This window comes from Phyllobates terribilis, unplaced genomic scaffold, assembly GCF_046119375.1.
Source record: "Phyllobates terribilis strain yellow unplaced genomic scaffold, ASM4611937v1 Scaffold_1__5_contigs__length_1240528914, whole genome shotgun sequence".
Lineage (NCBI taxonomy): Eukaryota > Metazoa > Chordata > Amphibia > Anura > Dendrobatidae > Phyllobates > Phyllobates terribilis.
In genome coordinates this window covers 315,807,325-315,832,349 of record NW_027362761.1, presented here as the reverse complement: position 1 = coordinate 315,832,349, position 25,025 = coordinate 315,807,325, and the positions used below count along the sequence as shown (strand labels likewise).

At 41.0% G+C, this 25,025-nt stretch overlaps 1 protein-coding gene across 2 annotated transcripts in view; it reads right to left on the bottom strand.

Annotated features, from left to right (window-relative positions):
• Positions 1 to 3,388: 3,388 nt before the first annotated feature.
• Positions 3,389 to 25,025, bottom strand: part of TOP3B (DNA topoisomerase III beta) — a 68,169-nt gene continuing 46,532 nt past the window's right edge. For both annotated transcript variants that reach the window (XM_073675097.1, XM_073675109.1), the window contains exons 11-18: positions 23,984 to 24,089; positions 20,335 to 20,481; positions 17,758 to 17,931; positions 16,061 to 16,189; positions 15,227 to 15,376; positions 14,584 to 14,684; positions 9,689 to 9,890; positions 3,389 to 3,873 (exon numbers count right to left, since the gene is read on the bottom strand). In XM_073675097.1, coding sequence (XP_073531198.1) covers positions 3,404 to 3,873; positions 9,689 to 9,890; positions 14,584 to 14,684; positions 15,227 to 15,376; positions 16,061 to 16,189; positions 17,758 to 17,931; positions 20,335 to 20,481; positions 23,984 to 24,089 — 1,479 coding nt within the window. In that variant the 3' untranslated portion in view covers positions 3,389 to 3,403. The remainder of the gene's footprint in view (positions 3,874 to 9,688; positions 9,891 to 14,583; positions 14,685 to 15,226; positions 15,377 to 16,060; positions 16,190 to 17,757; positions 17,932 to 20,334; positions 20,482 to 23,983; positions 24,090 to 25,025) is intronic.

Below are 25,025 nucleotides of genomic sequence, written 5' to 3'. Positions count from 1 at the left end.
ATGTCCAAAACGCTTCTAAAACGCGCGAAAAACGCTTGCCAAATTCCGCAAGCGTTTTTCCGGGAAAGGACATGCAGAAATGAAGCAGAAATTTTCTGCTTCATTTCTGCAATGTGGGCACATAGCCTTACACCTTCTATCTGCTGCTGCATTATGAGTAATTAGTGTATTAATGCATGTGCTAATGAGGCGTTGTGTTCTGGGCATGACCGAGCATTTCCCGAGCCTCTGCCTGCCCGGCACCAATCTCTTCAGCTTGATTGACGGCTCAATGTCTGATTTCAATGCCTGGTACCTAACATATAGACAGTAAGGTATCAATCTAGCTTAAGGCTATGTGCCCACGATGCAGAAATGCTCAGGATTTTTTCCTGAGCGCTTCTGCATCTCCCTGGCAGAAAAAAACGCATGCGGATTGAACATGCGGATTGTTCATGCTTTTTTCCTGCCAGGGACATGCGGAAGTGAAGCGTTCTTCACATGAATTTCCGCATGCGGGTTGACAAGCGCTTCCTAAGCGATTTTAGCATCACTTGGAAAGTGCTTGTCAACTTGGTCACACTATATAAATCCATACAAACGGCATGGATTTATATACTGTGACCCAAGAGAATGTCAAAAAATAAAAAAATAAATCTATACTTACCTTCCGATGGCCTCCGCAGTCTTGATTTCCGCCGTCACGGCTGCCGGCAGTGGTAGAATGAAGGACCTGCCGACGTCAGCGTCGCGTGACCCATCACATGACTCTGGCGTCAGCGCAGGTCCTTCATTCCATCGCGAACTGCTGCCAAGCAAGGAGGAGCGCAGCGCAGGCCGCCAGAAGGTAAGTATAATATTTATTTTTTATTTTATTCTTTTTTTTACAGGTTCTATGGTACCCAGGTCCGGAGGAGAGTCTCCTCTTCTCTAGACCTGGGTACCATCCGCACATTAGAACGCATGGAATGCGCATCTACTTATGCAGTGGCGAAAACGCAGCACTTCCGCAAAATAATTGGTAGTGCTGCGTTTTTTTCCGCAATGATAATTTCCTAAATGAAATTTCCACAGCATGTTCACAGCACATGCGGATTATCATTGGGGGACATGGCAGGCCTTCTACCATGCGTTTTTTAAGCGTTTCTGCAGCGTTTTTGCCGCTGCGGAAACGCTTAAAAAACGCATCGTGGGCACACAGCCTAAGAGGCTGGCGCTAGGCAGGGAAATACTAAGGGGGAGCACAGCTTAGATTGGTGCTTTGCCATGTCCAGAGCACTTTACTGCCTCATTTACATACAAATTAAAACACTAATTTCCCAGGGATCCAGCAACAGATTGAACATATATAGAATCTCAATGGATTTACTTTTCTACTTTTCGTAGTCCTGACCTCCGACACCCTGAATGAGACATTGGCTGCATTATTGCACCTGTGTCTGTTTTAGGCTGGGTTCAGACAAGCATGTACAAAATTGTCCATCTTTCATCTTGAAAAAACTGCTATTTTGACATCCATATTGTGTTCCATAAGTCTGTTTTGCATGTCCAAGTATCTGTTTTTTCGGTCCATGTACCATCCATATGTCTGTTTTATACATGTATATGGCATCCGTTTTTTTAAATAACTAATAAGGGACAAATAAGTTATAGATGGTAATCAGTTTTTTTTGTGTCTTATAATGGGCAAGTCTGATCTGAAACATGGATCAGAGTAGTGCATGCTGCAATTTTTTAACACTGCCATTGACAAGTGAAGACTTGTTTTTAAGAGACAAGTTGTAGTTTTGAATGGTACTACTAATTTTATTATCCAATATATGGCATTCACTATGCAGTTAAAAATAACCTGCCAACATCCAGGTCAGTGCAATTCCAGCAATTTCAAACTTATATAGTTTTTTTTTTTTTTTTTTACATTTATGTAGTAAAAAAATTCAAACTCATTAAAAAAACGAATTTGTCTTCTTTCCCTATTTTCTGAGATCTATAACTTATTTATTTTTCCGTTGACGGAGCTTGTATTGTAGTTTCGTTTTATTGGTACCATTTTGGCAATACATACAATGTTTTAATCATTTTCTTTGCGGTCACGATGATACAGAATATGTTTTTTTAAAGTGTGTGGGGCCGATACATCAAAGTATTTATCCCAGAAAATTGTCCTTTGGACTGTGAAAAGTATCAACATTTTTGGGCAACATGAAGTTGCGCAAAAATGTAGCAACTTTTGGTATTTTAGTCCAGTTTCAAGCAGTTGTCATATTGGGCAAAGCTGGGGAGGAGCCGGGTTGGCACAGGGTCTCACCTGCCCATCAGATTGATGAAAAGTGTTAGCATTTCTTACGCCAGAAATGTTATTCCAGTACCTGAAATGCTCTGAATTCATTATGTGGCATGTGACTCTTAAAGAGTTTGCCACATCTTATTTCTGAATGTCCATCATTAAAACTGGTGTAATGAATCGGGACCTTTATTTTTAAAATTTGAAAATGAGGGTGACTTGAATTTTTATGTTTTTTTAGCTTTTTTTTGTTAATTTACTCTTCATAGGGGACTTGAATTTGCGATCATTTGATTACTTGTTCTTTATACTGAAACATCACAGTATTCCAGTTTATAGCAAAAATCAATGTCGTGTGAAGGTCAGCCTTCAGCAGGCCCATAGCTGCTATGACAATCCATCGGCCCCCTGTGATAAAGTCCGGGGTGGGTGGGTCAACAGCATCAGTTAGATATTAACAAAAGCATTAAAGGGCTTAAATAGCAGCAATCAGAGCCTGCTCTATAAACCAGTTACGCGGAATGTTACAACAGTACATGTACGTCACACCGGGAAGTGTTCAAAGAAGCAAATGCACCAATAAGAATAATCACTGCACCTAGCTCTAGGTTTGGTTTGCGCCTTGGTCTAAGTTTATACTGTGTAAATATTAAATAGCATTAGTAAATCCGCCCAAATGTATTTGGGACACAACAATGCTGGATTTCTTGTGACTTGCATGTAGCATTTGCAGCAACTTGTGAGTTGCAACATGACCACATTCACTTTCATTATGTTGCGATTGATCTATTGATATACTGCGCATTTTCAGCATGTAGCGTGTTGTACGGACAATACACCCCTGTAGATCCAGCCTAACAGTGGGATTCACATGTGGGAGGTTTGTAGATATTGCTGATTCTATTTCTATCCCCAAAATAACCTAATTCAGATGAAAGATGAAGCAAAATGATTCTTAGTTGCAAACATTCCTGCAAAAAAAAGAAGCGCAAACTTCTATATGTGAAAATATCTCAACAAGAATGCATGTCACAGCAAACTAATATCAGAACTTGGCATAAACCAGACTTTTAAGCATTTCCTTCACACATCAGAAAAGTTTTTTAGAACAAGGTTTTATTGATCATGCTAAAAAACATGTTACACAAAGTAAGCTGCCAAGGCAGCCATTTTGTCTTTTGGCTTTTTGGGATTACCTCTTCGACCTCTGCCCCTTCCTCTTCCTTGTTTCCTTCCTTGTCCACCCCTGTGCATAGGATGTCTCATAGTGGCATGTTTGAGCTCTACCAGATCTTGGAAGACATTGTCACAAAATACACAGCCTGTATGCTGAGTTTGGTCTCCAGGAAGGGGACTCTTTGCTTTATTAAAGTCAACAAGCACAAGAGCAGCATCACACACTTCACAGGTCTCCGCAGCGACTCGCACCCTGTGAGCGTTTTCAAAAAAGTGCACAATGACGTTACACTTATTACAGGACATCTTCCATTTAGGACCAGAGGTGGAGTCTAAGACCATCACTCCATTCTCACACTCCACACACTGGGCAATTCCAAGCATGCTCAGGGAGTGCTGGCAGGTTGGGTGAGTACACTCATTGCACCCCATCCCTGTAGAAAGATGAATAGGAAATATACATCAGTATTAAAGTTAAAAACCTAGAATACCAAAGAAACTATGACAAACACATTTTAGAGATTTACAGTAGTGAACGGTAATGCCAAGGAAATACATGTAAAAAACAAAACATATAAAGCGACTGGCTGACTGCTTATTTCTATAGCTAAGCCAGCCCCCATTCTATGTCTATATACTGAATTAGCTATTAAATGAGCAGTCAGCCGGCCCTTTTCACACACAGTCCCATGCAAACACAGGATACACTGGTCTGTGTCAGCTATTAACCATGAAGAGGATGTGCCAGGACCCAACCTTTTGGCTGAAAATCAGGACACGTTTCAGATGTAACATCAAATTCAAAAACCATTAAGTTTTAGAAAAAGTATTAAACCACAATATCTTTATTAGCAATTAATTAAAAAAAACAATTAAAACATATACATTTAAATGAAGTGCATCTATGAAGGTGAGGATATCTAGACTTGCATAAGGTGATTAATAATTCACCAGAAATACCTGATATAAATTTAGGGATATGTTCCTCTGGTGACTTTAGTACATGTAGGTTACATTGCCCTGTCTATGTGTGGCTGAATAACACCCTGTAATCAATGTAATATTAACTAGTTAGTACGTTGGATTTAAGGAGAAAGTGCTATGTGCAAAACATGTGCTACTAGGATTCCTATAAAGTCCGGTTAATTGCAGATATGAAAACCAATGCACATAGAACACAGGGTTCAATTGATTATCCAAATCAGTGTGGACAGATAAATACCTGCAAGCATATAGTTGGTGCCCATGTGCTGTTTACCTCGTTGCCCCAACGCGTGTTTCGCCCATATCTTCATCAGGGGGCGTTCAGATGTACAGTTATGTGCAAAATAGCAGTGTATTTAAAACAACTGAGAAAAAGCTCAATCCTCATAATAGCAGTTATTTCCATATACACAAAGGTGCTGGGAGCTGCACATTCAATTCCAAATGAAAACATGAACAAAATATACATTTTTAATCCCTTTCCGACGTGTGTCGTAATAGTACGACGCACGTCGGATCCCTCCCTTTGGTGCGGGCTCCAGCACAGAGCCCGCATCTTTGCGGGCACGTAACAGCTGATCTGATCAATCTCTGACAGCGGCATTTAACTCGCACTTACAGGAAGCGCGTCACTAATGCCGCCCATCGGCGCCCGTGTCACATGACTGCGGATCATCAATGGGTTGGCATGACAACCCAGGGTCTGCAGGAGACCCCTGCGGTTGTCATTGCCAGATTGCTATGAGCAGCGCCCAGCGGTCGGCACTCATAGCAATTCTGCTACACACAGGCGATCTGATCATCGCCTGTGTGTAGCACAGGTGATCAGACAATTGCAGCTTATAGTCTCCCATGGAGATTATTGAAGCATGCAAAAAGTAAAAAAAAAATGTATTTAAAAATATTCAAAAAATATAAAAGCTTAAATCACCCCCCTTTCGCCTCAAAATGAAACAATAATCAGAATCACCCGATCAATATATAAAAATAGTTAATCCGATCGATATATGGCGTAACGAGAAAAAATTCAAAACGCGAGAATTAAATTTTTTTGGCCGCCGTAACATTGCAATAAAATGCAATAACAGACGATCAAAACATCGGATCGACCCCAAAAATGGTATCAATAAAAACGTCAGCGCAAAAAAATACGTCCTCACCCGGCCTCAGATCCCGAGAAATGGAGATGCTACGAGTCTCGGACTATGGCGCCATTATTTTTTAAACAAACTTTGGATTTTTTTTTTACCACTTGAATAAAATGAACCTATACATGTTTGGTATTTACGAACTCGTAATGATCTGCAGAATCATAATGGCAGGTGAGTTTTAGCATTTAGTGAACATGGTAAAAAAACAAACAAACAATAGGTGTGAATTACACGACATTGTAAAACCAATGGTGTCGTTCAAAAGTACAACTTGTCCCACAAAAAATAAGCCCACATAGCCATATTGACAGAAGAATAAAAAAGTTATGGCTCTGGGGAGAAGGGGAGCAAAAAACAAAAAAGCAAAATGGCCCGGTCATGAAGGGGTTAAACTGAAAATTGAGTGAGAAAAAATAATAGTAGGCTGCTCAAAAAATAGCAGTGTCTGTATTTTCATTTACAAACTGAAATTTGTTTACAGACCTCGCTTTTCTGTTAATCACTGAACTAATATTTAATTGTATAACCTTTATTTCTGATAACTGCTTTACATCTGTGTGGCATGGAGTCAACTTCCATCTGACACCTGTGAACAGATATCCCAGCCCAAGCTGTGGCCACATTCCACAGTTCTTTTACATTCTTATTCTTTGTAACAAAAACAGCATTTTTGATGTCACTTCACAAATTCTCAATCAGACTGTGTGCCCACGATGCGGATTTAATGCATTTCTGCCGCGGAAACGCATTAAAAACGCTTGTTAAGTTGTCTGACATTGTTTCCCACTGATAATCTGCATGTGCTGTGCAAATACTGCTGAAATTTCCGCTGCAGATTATCACTGCGGAAAAATCCGCAACACAACAATTATTTTTGAGGAATCGCGGCATAAATCGCCGCCATTGACTTGCATTGAACAGCATAACATCCGCATGTATACATGCTTATTTTATGCGGTTCAATGTGCGGATGGTACCCGGGTCTGGAGAAGAGGAGACTCTCATCCGACCTGGGTACCATTAGTAAAAAAAAGAATTAAAATGTTCAAAATAAAAAAATACATTATACTTACCTCTCCGGCGGCCTCTGGTCTCGTCCTCTGTGTTCAGCAGTGGTGTAACAGGACCAGCGGTGACCTCATTTAGTCATGTGACAGGTCACGCAACCGCCTACGTCAGCGGTTGCGTGAACTGTCACATGACTAAATGACATCACCGCAGGTCCTTTTACACCACCGTTGGACGCCGAGGACGCCACTGGAGACGAGACAGGGGGCCGCCGGAGAGGTAAGTATAATGTATTTTTTTATTTTGAACATTTTAATTATTTTTTTTTTTTTACTATTGATGCTGCATTTAAAGCAGCATAAATTGGTCACACAATATAAATCCATGCCGGTTACATGGATTTATATTGTGTGACTAACTTGTCAAGTACTTTTCCAAGTGATGCTCAAAATCGCTTGGAAAAGCGCTTGACAAGACGCATGCGGAAATGCATGCAAAAACGCTTCTCCCTGGCAGGAAAAACGCATGTAAAATCCGCATGCTTTTTTTCTGCCAGGGAGATGCAGAAACGCTCAGGAAAAATCCGCATCAATTCTGCATTGTGGGCACATAGCCTTAGGGTATGTGCACACGATGCAGAAATGAAGCAGAAAATTTCTGCATCATTTCTGCATCTCCCTGGCAGAAAAAACGCATGCAGATTGTGCATGCGTTTTTCCTGCAGAATACATGCGGATCCACATGCAGATTCACATGCGTTTCCGCATGCAGATTGACAAGCGCTTTCCAGGCGATGTTAGCATCACCTGGAAAGTGCTTGATAACTAGGTCACACTATATAAATCCATGCAAACAGCATGGATTTATATAGTGTGACCCGAGAGAGTGTATATACTTACCTCCGATGGCCCGCGCTGTCCTGCTCAATCTGTTCTCCCTCGCCAGCAACTTTGAATTGAAAGACCTGCCGACGTCAGCGTCACGTGACCCGTCACATGACTCTGACGTCACCGCAGGTCCTACAACTCACTGCAAGTGCCGGGAACCAAGCGGGAGCGCTGTGCGGGCCGACAGATGGTAAGAATACATTTATTTTTTATTTTATTCTTCTTTTACAGCTTTTTTAATGGTACCTGGGTGTGGATGAGACTCTCCTCTCCTCCACACCCGGGTACCATCCGCACATTAGAACGCACCAATTACGCAAGTACAAATGCTGTCTTGCGGAATTGGCGCGTTCTAATGCAAGTCAATGGCGGCGAAATCGCTGCGGAAAAATCCGCATCATGGGCACAGCACATGCGGATTTCCATTGGGAAACATTGCTTCCCTTCTACCATGCGTTTTTCATGCGTTTCCGCGGCGTTTACGCAACTGCAAAAACGCCGCGGAAACGCATGAAATACGCATCGTGTGAACACAGCCTTAGATTGAGGTCTGGGGATTGAGCTGGCCACTTCCTAACATCAATCTTGTTGGTCTGGAGCCCGCTTGCTGGAGTGTTTGGGGTCGCAGTCTTGCTGAAACACCCATTTCAAGGTCATTTCTTCTTCAGCAAAAGGCAACATGACTTCTCCCAGTATTTTGATATATTTAAACTAGTCCATGGTACCAGGTATGCGATAAATGGGCCCAACTCCATAGTATGAGAAACATCCTCAAACTATTATGCTTGCACCTCCATGTTTTACAGTCTTCACAGTGTACTCTGGCTTGAATTCAGTGTTTGTGGGTCGTCTCACAAACTGTCTGTGGCCTTTAGACCCAAAAAGAACAATCTTGTTCCTATGTCCATAGAAAGTTGCACCACTTTTCTTTAGGCCAGTCAATCTGTTCTTTGGGAAACTGTAACCTTTTCAACACGTTTTTTTCAGCCATGGTACTTTACGAAGGTTATTGCAAATAGTTTGGCTTTACGTAGGCGTCTTCTGATGGTTATAGGACTCACAGGTAACTGAAGATCTTCTTTGATCTCCCTGGAGCTGATCATTGCCATTCTTGTGATTCTATGATCTATGCGGATGGTAGTATTTCTTTTCCTACCACGTGTTTAGGGTTTTGTTTGCCATTTTAAAGCATTGGAAATCTTTTTAGCTGCCCAACCAATTATTTTCTTTATATGTTTTCCCCTCTCCAATCAACTTGTTGATCAAAGTTCTTCGGTACAATGTCTGGAACGACCCATTTTACTCACTGAGCAAGGGCTAAAACCAGCAGGTACATTTGCTGCCCTCCTTCTTTAAATAAGGGCCATAATTGACAACTGTTTCTTCACAGAATGAATGACCTCACTAATTGAACTCTGCACTGCTATTAATTAGAACACCCCTTTCATTAAATGAGTCACTTACACTCAATTAGCAGCGTGCATGTCATGACTGTTGATTCTGTTGGTTCCCCATTACTCGCCTACACCTAGTCGTGATTTTTTTCACGCATTGTATAATCTTTTCTGCCAAAAACAGTAATTAAACACATTAGTGATATTAAACTGCTATTATTTTGTATGTAACTGTAAGCTAGGTTAGTAGCTTGCATAACTTAATAATTCATGCACACTTACTAACAATTTATTTTCAGCTGGACCACCCCTTCAAATGATACAATTCTGTTTTATGTTCAGACACCACTAGTGCACAGGCACTGACTCTTCTCTTAGTAACTGTATATGAATATCTATTTAGTATTCTCCCTTTAATGGTAGCTGCAGGTGGCCATAATTCTATTTTTTCTTTACTTATGCTAAGTAAAGGAAGGCATGAGGAGCTCCAACCCAAAACAGAGCAAGGACTATGCTAGCACTGTTTATCAGGAGACACTCTTGTTGGGGTCACTCACACTCAGGAAAATGGCTTAGTATATTTTGTACATATTCTAGTCTTCTGCAGACTCTCACGTGGAAATATCAGAGGTCTGTATTTAAATATGTAAAAAAAACAGTGTTGAAGTGCATGTAAGATCACGTTGGCATCTAAGACCATGTCATTAGTTTTCACTGGATCCTAAATGTAAAAGCTGGCATTTACATAGGAACATGCCTAGCATAAATTCACCATAAAGTACATAACAAATTGAATAAAAGGGATAACTTGGTCTGTAGACAAACCTTTTTTCATGTCCCTGAAAGGTGCATGGTTGTAACAATATGGGCATAATGGATAACTCTTCCCCCGAGAACCTGATGACCACAGCACAAGTTCAAAGTCATCCAGTGGGCAGCGCAACTCCTTGTACAACTTGATGGTCCCATTTTGGGGCAAGCTATACGTCTCATCACAGTGTGAGCAGTGCAGTCGGCTGGGCTTAGCCTGGTGACAAACAAAAATTCTTAAAATGGATAAAAGGAATGAGATGAAATATCACGAATACTGCAAAATGCCTACATATTACATTATGCTTAAGATGTATCATTGATTATTATATCGTATACAACTTTAATGCTCTAAAGAGAAACTTACACCAGGTTTTTGCTTACCCATCAGAGAGCGGCATGATGTAGGAGCAGAGACTGTAACTCCAGCAATGTATCACTTTACTGGGCTGCTTGCTGTAATTTTGATAAAATCACTGTTTTATCTACTGCAAATCTAGCAGTGCTCTGAATGCTGAGCTCTGTATAACCCCGCCCCACCACTAATTGACAGCATTCTGTGTACACTGTGCATAGGAAGAAAGCTGCCAATCAGTGTTAGGGGCGGGGTTACACAGAGCTCATGAATATGGAAGACTACAGGACAGCATATTTACTAGTCCTCTAGTGATAATCTCCTGCTGGTAATATCAGTGATTTTATCAAAACTACAGCAAGCAGCCCAGTATGTTACACATCACTGGAATCAGGTTCTTTGTCTCTACATCATGCTGCTCAACAGATTGGATGGCAAAAACCTGGTGACAGACTCCCTTTAAAGGAAACCTGTCAGATAATTCATGTTGTATGACCCACAGGCAGCACAAATAAGACACTGGCTGTGTTATTGCAACTGTATATGATTTACTTTGAAATGCTAAAGTAAAAATTGATGAGGGACAATGTGTTTCGGATGACTAGTCTAAGAGGCAGATTACCGTCTGCTTCTTCCCACTTGCTCCTCTAGGCTGATAGGTCTCTCCTGATCCACATACTTAGGAAGAGACCTTTCAGTCACAAGTGAGGAAAAGCCGCTGGTGACCTGCCTTGGGCTAGGCAGCCAAGACATAAAGTCCCAGGCTGTTTTTTTAAAGTATGTTTTCTGTGGAACATTGCGGTTGCAATACCACAGCCTGCTGCCCATCTTCAGGCAGCATAAATTAGCTGACAGGTTACCTTTAAGTTAACAAATTGATACAGCATTGCTCAATTATTAACTAAGGTTTTTACATCATGTTTCTTCATTAAAGGGGTTGTCCGGGCTTTCTTTATAATTTGTGTGTGTACATAGGCTGCAGAATGCTGACAGTTTGCAATATACTCACAGTCCGCATTCTGTATCACTGCCTAGCTACCACATTTCGGCATGTGACAAGCTCTCCTGATTCTGGAGGCGCTGGTCACACCTCATCTAGTGTTTTCCTGTCTGGCAAAGGCTGGATGAAACCTCACAACTGACACCACGCCCAGTCTCTGCCAGACCCTTCTCCTGCCTCAGCCTCGGATGCCCGCACACACACAGTGCAAAGCAGCAGTGGCAGGACTTAGTAGGTTGAGCTATCCTTCTACTCTCCTGGAACCCCAGGAGGAAAAAGGCTTCTACTTAGATGACTATAATGTGCTTGGTGTGTCTGTCTACTATCTATTAATCTATATATTATCTATTTACCGTATTTTTCAGATTATAAAACGCACTTTATTTCCTACAAATTTGGGAGGAAAATAGGGGTGTGTCTTATAATCCGAAGTGAGCTTACCGGGGAAAGGGTATCGGCAGCAGTGGAGCAGGGTCATAGGAGGCAGGACCGCTGCTTCAGGAGGCCGGCTGTGGGGGCAATGCTCATTATATGTCGGTTCTTTGGGAAAATGACCGCAGGAGGCGGCGCATGCGCAGATTGAGATCTCGGGAGACGAGATCTCATTCTGGTCATGCGCCGCCTCTTGAGGCCATTTTCCCGAAGCCCACCACAGGGAATTGAATGGGAAAGGGGACTCCGTTCACCGTTGCCGATACCTAATGAGTGCCCAGGCACCACAGCATCACCCCACTCCTGCCGCTGCTGGCCTCCTGGAGCAGCGACCTAGCCTCCTGTGACTCCGCTCCACCGCCGCCACCCCTCAGGTAAGCTACCGTTAAATCGGATTATTAGACGCACAACCATTTCATTTTAATTTTTTTTCCCTATTTTCCACCCAAAAATTTGGGGTGCATCTTATGGTGAGGTGAATCTTGTAATCTGCAAAATACGGTACTTATTTATTTATTATCTATTAATCTATACTTTACCTATTTATTTATCTATATATTTATCTATCTATTAATCGATTTATCCATTATCTATCTATATCTATTGTATATTTATCTATTATTATTTACAAAGTGGGGAGAACCCCATAGAAATCCCTCTCTATCAAACCATAAAACTTAAGCTTTTATTTTTATATATATTAAAAGTGCAGAGGGGTATAAAACATTGTCCCTAATCTGTCTCGCCTATTTTTAACCCTCCACTGGTGAGGTGGGGTTTGCCACACCCCAGGGAATTTTTGTTCTGCTGCCATTCATTGAAAAATGCTGGTATTAATGCTGGTATAAATTTGTTATACTCATGTGTAATCAATGGTATAAATTTGTTATACTCATGTGTAATCAATCGCCAATAAGAAAACGATTAAAACAAACGTGATCTTTGCATTTTCTGTAAAAATAAGAGATTTCTAAACACTGGGGTATAGGAAACCCCACATCACCAGTTGCGTGACAAAAACCCCACCTCGTTGAGGGTTAACAATACACTCTTGTATATATTCATTAGATGACACCCCGGGGTGCCATCATTTGTATAACAGAATAGGACAATTTGTACTTATAGCACAAGTCCCCCCCAACATGTATTACAGCATGTGCGGCGTCAACAGGGGATGGGACACTGGCATCTGCAGTGAGGTAACATGAATACATTTTTTATATTCCATTACTGGTAATATCTCCAAAATACAATTTCAGAAGTTGAAAAATATATAAACCTGCAATAACAAAATAAAAACAAAAAATCTTTTTGCTGCCATCTATAAAGTCTATAAAGTGCCATCAAAATGTTTTGTTATACACCTGTTTATTTCCTTTGTGTGTATTGGAGCAACACAAAAAAAGAGAGAAAAAAAGACGAAGTGGCACCCTCCACTTAATATTTGGTTGAACACCCTTTGGAATAAATAACTGCAATCAATCCCTTCCAGTATCCATCAACAAGCTTCTTACACCGCTCAACTATAATTTTAGACCACTCTTCTTTCGCAAACTGCTCCAGATGTCTCACATTTGAAGGGTGCCTTCTCCCAACAGCAATTTTAAGATCTCTCCACAGGTGTTCAATGGGATTTAGAATTCCATCCATTTCTGGGTGCTTCTTGAAGTATGTTTGGGGTCATTGTCCTGCTGGAAGACCCATGACCTAGGACGCAAACCCAGCTTTCTGACACTGGGCACTACATTGCGACCCATATTTGACTGTAGGTACTGTGTTCTTTTCTTTGTAGGCCTCATTCCGTTTTTGGTAGACAGTAGAATGACGTGCTTTACCAAAAAAACTCTATCTTGGTTTCATGTGTCCACAAGATGCTTTCCCAGAAATATTTTGGCTTACTCACGTACATTTTGGACACAAAACACACTGAGCATAGCAACGTGTATAGGGGATTTTAAAAGGGACCCAAGGGTCAAAAAAAAATACCCATATAATACATGTTTGCTATATGGACAAAATAAATGGCAGACCATTCGGATGAGGACACAACTGACCAAGAGAACCACTTGGACTCTTGTGCATGTAGTGCCACTCTTCAATAAAGGTTTTTTATCTTTTCTAATTATTGTCAAATCGATATTTGGACCCAACATTCGGTGGTTCTCTTGATCAGTCACGTACATTTTGGCAAACTGCAGTCTAGCTTTTTTATGTCTCTGTGTCAGCAGTGGGGTCCTCCTGGGTCTCCTGCCATAGCGTTTCATTTCACTCAAATGTCAATGAATAGTTTGAGCTGATACTGGTGCATCCTGATCCTGCAGGATAGGTTGAATTTCTTTGGAATTTGATTGGGGCAGCTTATCCACCATCAGGACTATCCTGCGTTGCAACCTTTCATCAATTCTACAGTGCCATGGGTTGTAAACTTCTTGATTATGTTGCTCACCGTGGACAAAGGAACATCAAGATCTCTGGAGATCGGCTTGTAACCTTGAGATTGATGATATTTTTCAACAATTTTGGTTCTCAAGTCCTCAGACAGTTCTCTTCTGTTCGGCCTACTTGGTGTGGCACACACAGACACATAATGCAAAGATTGAGTCAATTTCTCCCCTTTTTATCTGGTTTCAGGTGTGATTTTCATATTGCCCACACCTGTTACTTGCCACAGGTGAGTTTGAACGAGCATCACATGCTTGAAACAAAGTTGTTCACTCACAATTTTGGAAAGGTGAAACAATTTTGTCCGGTCCATTTTTGTGGTTTTGTGTGAAATGATGTCCAATTTGCCCTTTTTCCCCTGTTTTTTTTGAGTTGTTCAAATACACACAAAGGAAATAAACGTGTATAACAAAACATGTGATTACAATAATTTTCTCGGAGAAATACTTCATTTTCTGGAACAATTTCAAGGGCGCCAACACTTTCGGCCATGACTGTATAAATGTATTAAAATGATACGAAGTGAATGAATACATGTAAATGTATATACATATGCAACTACAGCAATAGGAATATAATTTTACACAGTAATGACTGCAGTGGTCATCATGTATGTAGAACTTCTGTGAGAGTCCTTTCTCTTGCATATTAAACAATGCTAATATAAAGTTACATACATACCTGGATATACTTCATAAAGCGATGACATTTCCCACAGCGAGACAGTGGTTTGCCAGTGGCAGCCAGAGGTGAGAAGGATACTTCCATTAACTCATCCATACCTGAAATAAATAGGCACAGAAGTTATTTTATACTGTAAACACCACCTAAAAGAGTATTGCAACCAAATGAATACATGATAGTATGGTTTTGAAACTGAAGACTGCCATTGGTTGAATCCTGGTCTTTAAACAGGTGGGAGTCCGAGCGCAATCTGACATCCGCGGACACAGACTATGGAGAAGATGGAGAAATTAAGTTCTCCGTCTACTCCGCACCTGTGATGCTGCAGGAGAATCGCAACACAGCAAGATGACACTCGGCTCAAACTCTAACAGAGTTTGAGCCAAGTGTCATTAGCAGAATTGTCCCGATTCTCTTACATTAGAGAATCAATGGCCGTGTGACCCCGGCATTACATGAAAGCTCAGCCTGGTCAAGATTACATTTCCCCTGACATCTGCCATTAGACTTTTAGAAATCAGTCGATATTTATCTGATTTGACCAGTAAACCTTTTTGTGAGGAACTAGAAAAAGCAATGTTTTAAACTTAACTATAAGTATTACTATGAAAAAAACACATCTGAGTGACTAAAATCTCACCTGCGATAGAATCCACAAAATAGTGAAACTTTCTCTTGAAGATATCCAGAGTGTGTTCCAGGACCTGATGGAAATTTACTTTCCCCTGTGCGATCAGGTTAAGTTGTTTTTCAACTGCACTACGTATAGTTGGTAACACCAGCTCAGGATCTAAAAGTAGGAAAGAAACAATGAAAATTAGAAATGCAAATATTACTTGATGCTGATATTGAATACATGTGGACAATCTGGTACATATAGCTCTAAGATACTGGATTGATAATGAATAAAATAGAGAAACTACAGCACTCCTGGAGTGGTAAGGTGCCCAGGTAGGGTTGCAAGCCCGAAGTAATATTGGTAAATAACCTGGCACTCAATAGACTGGAGGATATTTTTTAAGTAATTATTTAATGATTATAACGTAGTACAGTAAGCAGACGTTTCGGTCACAGGGACCTTCATCGGTGTACAGAAAATGTAGATGATGTGAATGAGGCAGAAGCCTTGAGGAGAAGGTGAACTGTTGGGTATTGTTACCAAATATGGCCGTGGAGTAGGTAGAACGCGGTGTCCACCGCTAGTTCAGGACTGTGGGAGTCACACAGTCCTGAACTAGCGGTGGACACTGCGTTCTACCTACTCCACGGCCATATTTGGTCCCTGTGACTGAAACGTCTGCTTACTGTACTAAGTTATCTTTAAATAATTACTTAAAAAATATCCTCCAGTCTATTGAGTGCTAGGTTATTTACCAATGATAATGAATAAAGACAGCTAGCAGTGAACATCCTCTCCCAACAACCATATTTACTGCAGCATTGTGGCCACTGAATTCACGTATCATGTACTTACCTATCTTGTAATAGCCATGTACTAAGACAATGCCCAAACTGGTGGGCTTCAGTCTGCGGCCACTCTCTACTGTAACATAATTACGCTGGCAGATATTGTTGATGTGCACTGGGATACTTGCATCTGTACCTAATGGGCAAAACACAGTACATGCTTAGATGTATACAGGTAGAAGATACAGCTAAAGGATCAAAGTTAACTAAAAAATTCTGGTTGGGCTGTTGATTAAGAGTTTGTCCTTCAGGCCTCTTTGACTCTTGAATCTTACCATCAGATGATGTCACCACCAGTTTGTGAAGGCAACAATTGGATGAAAGGCTCCCATACACAGACTAATGTCGGCCGATCCCGGCAATATCGACAGGTTCGGCCAACACCGGTCAACTGATTGTCAGGGAAAATGTTGATTGGGCATGTCTGATTTTGGAATGTCAATGGCTTTTTTCTTCAGGAGATAACCTGCCTGCAGAGATATCTGTCGGCAGCTTTCTCATAGAGAACACAAAAGCGCTGAGCTGAAAGAACGCTCCAGTGTATGGGAAGAATGTGAAATGGCTATTGTTGGGATGGTTGAATGGTTGCTTGAAGAATCATTCGGCCAAAAACTACCTAATGTGTATGGCAGTCTTCTATATACCTCAGACCAATGCTCGGTATGCCTGCATTGCTGAAGGAAGACTCTGAAATGTGCTATCCTTTCCCTTGCAATAGGATATATGACAAAAAAAGAATCAAAAGCCAGAAAATAAATATAACATTCCTAGCCTCTTTAACTGTTAAAGACTATGGACAACCTTTTACATAAAAAAACAATGTTTTTATGTCAGTAGTTAAAATTAATAAAAGTACACAAAGTTTCTTCATTCCTTTTCTGACCTACTAATGTGTAGTTTGCAGCCTGATCCAAGTTTCATATTTTTCTCTTGAGGGAGTGTTTCTCCCAGTAATACAGGCTGGATGTGAGGTCTAGTCTTTCCAGCATTCTGAAGTCCTCACTTGCTTTCATGCACCAGCACAGCCCCGGGACTGAATTTATTCCCTCCTTGTCTATGGCCTGTTTTCTCTGACATCCCTGAGATATTTTCTCCCCTCTCCATTGCAGATTTGTGTACATCCCCATCTCCCTACCTCCTGCTATCTCTAACAATGAGAGAAGGAAGAGGGGAGAAGAGAGATCCATCAGGGGCAGGCGTTCTGATGAAATTGTAATATATTTGCAAAACCACTCAGCTAAATAAAGTACTTACAGACACTCTACAGCAGCAAAATGGTTCAAAATTATAATGAAGGCTATTTAGAAAGTGGTTTAACTTTGCATTAAGTAAAAAATAAACAATAAAAACTTCTGTGGGAAGGTGTACATAGTTTTTAAGACAGAATTATGAGGTCTACTGAACATACTACACAATGTTTAGTTATTTAATTATTTCTTCCACTCGCAGATTTCTAGATGACAATCACCAAGGACTGCTTCATATTCAGTTATTGGAGTAGTATAGATGTATTAACGGACGATTTCCCATGAGTGACAAACCTTAGGGAAGCTGTAATTGCAGCTATTTACCAGCAATTATATAACTAATAATCAGCAGAATAAATGCAAGAATTGTTTAATGGTGATTTTTGTACTTTAAGAGTAATGTTCTGTATCATATGATTTTTGCTGACCTTTACATCCACATATAAAGATTACCCACCTATCCCATGCCTTTCCATCAGGGAGATGAGCTCCGCTTCAGTAAGATAATCTGGAGGGCATGTCTGTTTTTCCAGAAGCTTTATCTCATCCACGCTGAAACTATCTCCTTTCTCGCATGGCTGAAAACTTTCCTCCTTTGGGATACCCAGCCATGGCATTATTTCCGTAAATCCTGAGAAACAATGTTACGTGAAATGAAGAATATCTGAAATGTATAATACCTCTAAATGGAATTACATCCAACAGCAGTTTCCTCATTTACACTTATTCTTAGGGTCTTTTTAGAGTGGGAATGGTCTACTAATAAGCATTAGTTCAAGTTTCCTGTCCTTGCCCTGCAAGTCAGTCAGCAGAATGTTAGAGAACAGGCAGTGTCTCGGCGTTTTTTTGTGAAAATATTGGAATTTTGGCAAAAATTTTCAAAATTTTATTTTTATGCCCTTAAACCAGATAGTTATATTACACAAAATAGTTAATAAATAACATTTCCCACTTGTCTACTTTACATCTGCAATATTTTTGAAACATAATTTTTTTGTTAGGAAGTTAGAAGAAGGGTTAAAAATTGATCAGCAATTTCTAATTTTTCCAACAAAATTTACAAAGCCAATATTTTTAGGAGCCACATCACATTTGAAGTGACGTTGAGGGGTTATATAACCCCAAAAGTGACGACATTCTAAAAACTGTACCCCTCAAAGCCACATTCAAGAAGTTTATTAACCCTTCGGGTGCTTCACAGGGATTAAAGCAATTTGGACGGAAAAAATGAAAATGTTACTTTTTCCCACAAAAATGTTGCTTTAGCCCCATATTTTGCATTTTCACAAGGGTAACAGGAGAAAACAAACAGTACAATCTGTTATGCAATTTCTCCTGAGTACACTAATACCCCATAAGTTATCAAAAACTACTTTTGAGGCACAGTGCAAAGCTCAGAAGGGAAGTAGCGCCATATTAAAAAGCAGATTTTGCTGTTATGGTTTGCGAATGCCATGTCACATTGGCAGAGCCCCTGAGGTCCAAGAACAGCAGAAACCCCCCCCCATAAGTGACCCCATTTTGCAAACTACACCTCTCAATGAATTCATCTAAGGGTGCAGTGATCATATTGGCACCAATGGTGGTTCATAGAACTTTATACCATTGGGTGTTGAAGAAAAAATAATTACATTTTTACCACAAACAAAATAGTTTTAGCCCCAGATTTTACATTTTCACAAATGGAAATGGGTAAAAATGGTACCAAAATTTGTCACTCAATTTCTGCTGAACGAGGCAATACCTTATATGTGGCTGCACAGTACTGCAAAGCCACACGGCGAGACTGGGGCGGGAAGGAGCGCTATTTGACTTTTGGAGAACAAACTATCGTATAATAAATAGTGGATTCCATATATAGAGCCCCTAAGTGCCAGAAGAGAAAAATCATCCCTCAGGTGACTCCATTTTGGAAATTGCACCCCTTTGGGAATATATCTACAGGTGTAGTGACAATTTTGAAGCCATGGGTGTTTTCCAGAAACAGGCAGCATTGCTTAGTGAAAATTGCAATTCTGCCACTGTAGTGCCCAGCACATTGTAGTGCCCAGTACATTATGCCCAGCTCGTACTTCTGGAGATATACACCCAGTAAATTAAGTGGGCTCTCATCGCTACAGAAATGGCAAACATGTGGATGCTAACTGAAGTTTAGGCACACTGTGGGGCTCAGAAGAGAGAGGTTCATTTGGATTTGAGAGGTCAGAATTTGCTGGATTTTATCTTTTGGGGGAGAAGGGGGGGGAGCCATAGCGCTTTTCCAGAGCCTTTGTGCTACCAGTAACATGAAACCCCCTTATATCTCCATTAAGAGATGACGGACCTGAGTGGGGATTTGCTTTTTTTGTGGATTGAGTTAAAAGAAGTTATCCACTACTTTTTCATTGATGCCCTATCCGATGTTTGATCGGCTGGGGTCCCGCACCCGGCACCGCTGCCAATCAGCTGTTATTGGTGCCGGTTGGAGGTACTTGGCCGTCTAGCTGTAGTGGCCGCTGCAGGGTACTGCACATCTGCCTCCCATTGAATTGAATAGGAGGCGGATGTGAGGTATCCTGCGGCGGCCACTACAGCTAGACGGCCAAGCACCGCAAGTAAGTGCTTCTGGCCGGCGGCCGCCGCCACCGATAACAGCTGATCAGCGGGGGTGCCGGGTGTGGGACCCCGGCCGATCAAACTTTGATGCCCTATCCTACACAGCGCTTTACATACATTATCATCAACCTGTATGTCTTTGGAGTGAGGGAGGAAACCCACGCAAACACGGGGAGAACATACAAACTCCTTGCTGACATTTAACCCAGGACCCAGCGCTGCAAGGCTGCAGTGCTAACCACTGAGCCACCGTGCAGCACACCTGCCTAGAACTTTTGCTCAATTCTGTTTATAGGAAAAACGTATTAACTTTTCATTATACAATGGATAATACTTATTTGTTGAAACCATAATAATATCACATTAAAGACACATGTAAGAAAGAATTTTAAAACTTTTGTTTTACAGCAGCACAACTACATTTCTGGAGATTACTCACCAGGAGAAATAACTTCCTTACAGGTGGATGTAAATCTCTCACAGCCTACACTGAAACCAATAGTTGTCTGGAGATATTTGCAGTCGTAACTGATGGTAGCGATGAAATGTCGGGTTATATACTCATATAGCCTCCAAGCCTCACCACCTTAACATAAAAGATTACTTATTAAAAAGATAGTAAGTTCAGTGAATATATATATATATGAAGGTATTTGATTGTGTATATTAGCTAAATAAAACAAACAAAACAAAATGATTGATAAGGATATATCACCAATTTATTGTCTATGGAGGACAGTCTGAAGTTAGGCCACTTGGGTGCTGTAACATGAGGCTCAGCCCGAGGAACTGTTGTCCAATCTTGACAGCGGATGGTTCAGCTCCAACATTTTGTGCTTATTAATGTTATAATAAGGGTCGGACAGGGGCACTGGGACACCAGAGAATTCTCCTCGGCAGACCCCCGAGCAGGACGCACAGGGGGCCCACTGGTTTCCGAGGACACACATTCACTTGCAATGTATTGCGGTGCAGAAAGTATGCACTGCAATAGTCAAAATTATGCTAATGATTCCTTCCAGACCCCGGGGCGTAGGGTGCCTGGAAGAAATCCCTGCCTCCTCTCTTTATTATAAAAGCGCCCCCCTCCCCTGCACGTCACAGTGCTCTGTGACGTGCAGTTGCGGTGCCGTAATCCCGCACCTTTGCCTGCCCTCCCTGCACAATGCGCACATCTTCCTCCCTTCTATAGTGAAGAGAGGAGGCAGGAATTTCTTCCAGGCACCCTACGCCCTGGAGTCTGGAAGGAATCATCAGCATAAAGATATAAAACAAGATTTCTGAACAAGACCACTAATATGAGGCATACAGGTAGGACCAGTTTAACATCTCTATCACCTGTATGCCCATATTCGTAGGTTTTAGACATCCCAGGGGGTGACAGATTCCCTTTAATTACTGTATGTAGGCCAAAATGTGGAAAATGTATTATTAGTTTATGGTGGCAAGTGGGGGACATGATTACTGTAGGGGCCAATTAGGGGACATTATTACTACTGTAATATAATTTACTTTTTAGAATACTGTTTTCCATGGAGGGGACAAAAGGGAGCCCCTATTATTGTGCAGGGCGGCACTATGTCGCCTTTTTTCTTCATCTGGCGTAGTGTAGATGTTGGGGAAAAATTGGGGAATGTGGTCTGGAAGCGGTGCTCTAGATTACTGTATTATTTTCTGCAACGACAGTTCCTGGATGGAAGAAGTGATGGCGGTTTGTGCTGGATGAACAAGAAAAGTGAAGATAAAGGACTTCAATTAGAAACGTCACGGTGAGTCAGTGTATTACATGTACATGCACACTATACATTATATGCAGAACTCCTGTGTATAATGTCATTGGTGATCACTGTATTACCTGTACACTATATACAAAGCTCCTGTGTATAATGTCACCGGTGATCCTTGTATTACCTATACACTATATACAGAGCTCCTGTGTATAACGTCACTGGTGATCACTGTATTATCTGTACACTGACACTTTATACAGGGCTCCTGTGTATGTCCCCGGTGATCCCTGTATTACCTGTACACTATACAATATATACAGAGCTTCTGTGTATAATGTAACCAAAGGTAATACCAGTGTTGTTAGTATTGTGGTTTTTATTAATGATCAGTATTGTAAAATTCGGTCACTATGTCATAATATGTGGTCTGGTAATGGTGTGGCGGTATTTGTCCCTTGTATGTGGAATTATTTGGTCGCTATATTCTGGTAATATCCGGTCTGGTCATGGTGTGGCGTTATTTCTCCCTGGTACATTATGTGGTATTATTCAGTCACTATGTGGTCTGGTCATGGTGTTGTGGCATTTTCCCTTGTATGTCGAATTATTTGGATGCAATATGCTGTTAATATCCGGTCTGGTCACAGTGTGGCAGTATTTCTCCCTTGTACAGTATGTGGTATTATTCGGTCACTATGTGGTGGTAATATGTGGTCTGGTCACGGTTGTCATTGTATTTCTCCCTTGTATTTAGTATTATTCGGTCACTACGTGGTCAGGTCATGATGTGTTGGTATTTCTGCCTTGTGTGTGAATTATTTGGTCGCTTTATGCTGGTAATATGTGGTCTGGTCATGTGGCAGTATTTCTCCCTTGTACAGTATGTGGTATTATTTGGTCACTATATGCTGGTACTATGTAGTCCAGTCATGGTGTGGCGGTATTTCTCCCTTGTATGTGGTATTATTGGTGTTGGTATAGTGGATTGTGTTGTGTATGGCGGTCATTTGTTCTCCCTGATATTAACTAGGAGAAGATTCTTCATTTCCATTAGTGATTAAATACTTGTAACAAGATGCACTTACAGGGGTTCTCCGGGAAAAACAAGTAATCACCTCTCCACAGGACAAGTGATAAGTTATTGATTAGTGGGGGTCTGAATGCTGGGACCTGCACCGATTGGTAGAATGTGGAGCTTTTATCCCCATTAGTATGGAGTGGCATTGCCGACTTGACCACAGATCCATTCATTCCATCTGCGAGCTGCGAGCGCTGTTCTTGGCTTTTTCTGGAAGCCCCAAAGAGAATGAATGGAGCCGCGGTCAGACGTCCCTCCTGCCGCTGCATTTTAAAATGGGGATAAGTGTCCTGACAGGGATAAAACTTCTCCATTCTTCCGATCGGTGCGGTTTCCAATGGTCTGACTTACACGATCAATAAGTGATCACCTATCCTGTAGAGCCCACGAATTGGTGATAACTTGTTTTAACCAAAGAACCCCTTTAATGCAAACTATCATAATTGTACATCTCGGTTATAGTATGAGCACACTAGATGTGCAGGAGCCGCCTGTGATTTACAGTCGACGCTCCACTATATCAGGGATAACGGCTTACAGGTATTTGCATATAGCTGTAGGGTGGGCCCCGAGAATCAATTCATCCTGTGGGCCCCAGACACCCCAGTCCGACACTGGTTAAAATATATCTTTACAGAAGTCAAAATCCGTTAATCATTTTGCATAGCTGTAAATCCCCTGTACAACCATAGTGTTCAAGGAACCCCCTCCTAGAAAAAAAAAAAAATGCTAACCCCTATCTTACGGATAAAGGATAACTTGCTGACCACTGAGGATCCGACCTGTAGGACCCACAGTGTTCTCAAGGCTTCAGAATCCCGAGAAAGGGGCTCTGCAGCCCCATCCTGAATAGAGTGGTGGTGCGAATGCACGGCCTCTGTTCCATTAACTGTCTACGGGACTAGCCGAGCAATGCACTATACAGTCCCATAGACAATTAAGGGTGCAGTTCACGAATGCTCACCTCCACTCCATCCAGGATGGGGTTGCAGATCAGCAAGTAATTCCCTATACATTAGATAGCAAATAATGTTTTGGGAGGAATAACCCTTTAAATGATAAAATTTAGACTGTCTGTAATGGCCATTTTGGGGCACTTGGGAGCTTACTGAAAAAAGTTTCATTAAAACTATTAAACATATTAATCATTACTGAAAGAATGGCCCATCTGGTTTATAAAAAAAAAGAAAAAATATATATGGACATAACTAAATAATAAACTAAAGTTTCAACTTATCAGGAAAAGTAAAAAGGTCTTTATCTCAGGAAGAAGTATTTACCAAGTTCTGCCTCTGTAGCTGAACGCATTGGTGTAATAGGGGGATGGTCTCCAGCATCTGTTCCTTTTTTGGGGCGATTAATATTTTCAGAAAGCAAAGCCTTTACCTAAAAATGTCAAAGTGATCAAAAGTCAATATAAAATTCTATATCAATGGAAGCTGCCATTAATTTCGATATTTATGCCTATAAAGTGTAAGTTCAACTTTGATGAATCCACACTTATATACTAAGGAATTGATGATCAGCGTTTCCTAATATATAACACAGGTGAAATTATGATGGCAACTGGACATCATGTGCGGATTCTCCCTTTGCTGCTAAATAATAATAATTTTATTTATAAAGTGCCAACATATTCCGCAGCACTTTACAATTAAGTGTGAACATGTACATACAATAAAAACAATACAAAGTAATGAATAATTACAGAAGTGAGGGCCCTGCTCGCAAGCTTACAATCTATAAGGAAATAGGGGGGACACAATACGTAGAACGTTCTTATTATGTAGGATCCAGCCATCATTATAATAAATAAGGATTTTCATATAAAGCTGCATAATCCGGTTATCAGCCAGTATCCAAGTGCGGTTAAAGTGTGCTATTGGGTACATGGAGGATGTGGAGACAGATAAACAAGAGGGAGCAGATTATGATTAACATTTAGAAGGAGGGAACAGGAGTAAGTTAGGTTAGTGAGTTGACAGGCCTGTCTAAAGAGATGTGTTTTTAAAGCATGCTTAAAAACATGGGTTCTAGATATTAGTCGGATTATTTGGGGTAGTGCATTCCAAAACACTGGCGCAGAAAAAGAGAAGAAGCTGGGAGGTTCAGATTATGGAGGATGTTAGTCTTAGTTCAGTTGCAGAACCGAGAGCATGGATAGGGTGATAGACATGCCCCCTGATGAAGAAAGGGTGAAACGCACGTTGGGGCACCGGACTGCACAAAACCAGCGACATACTCTGTTTGGGTTTTTTATACTGTCTTCTAGTAGTATAATTGCGTATTTTGAGTTGAGATCCTTGTTACTTTGTGTGACTC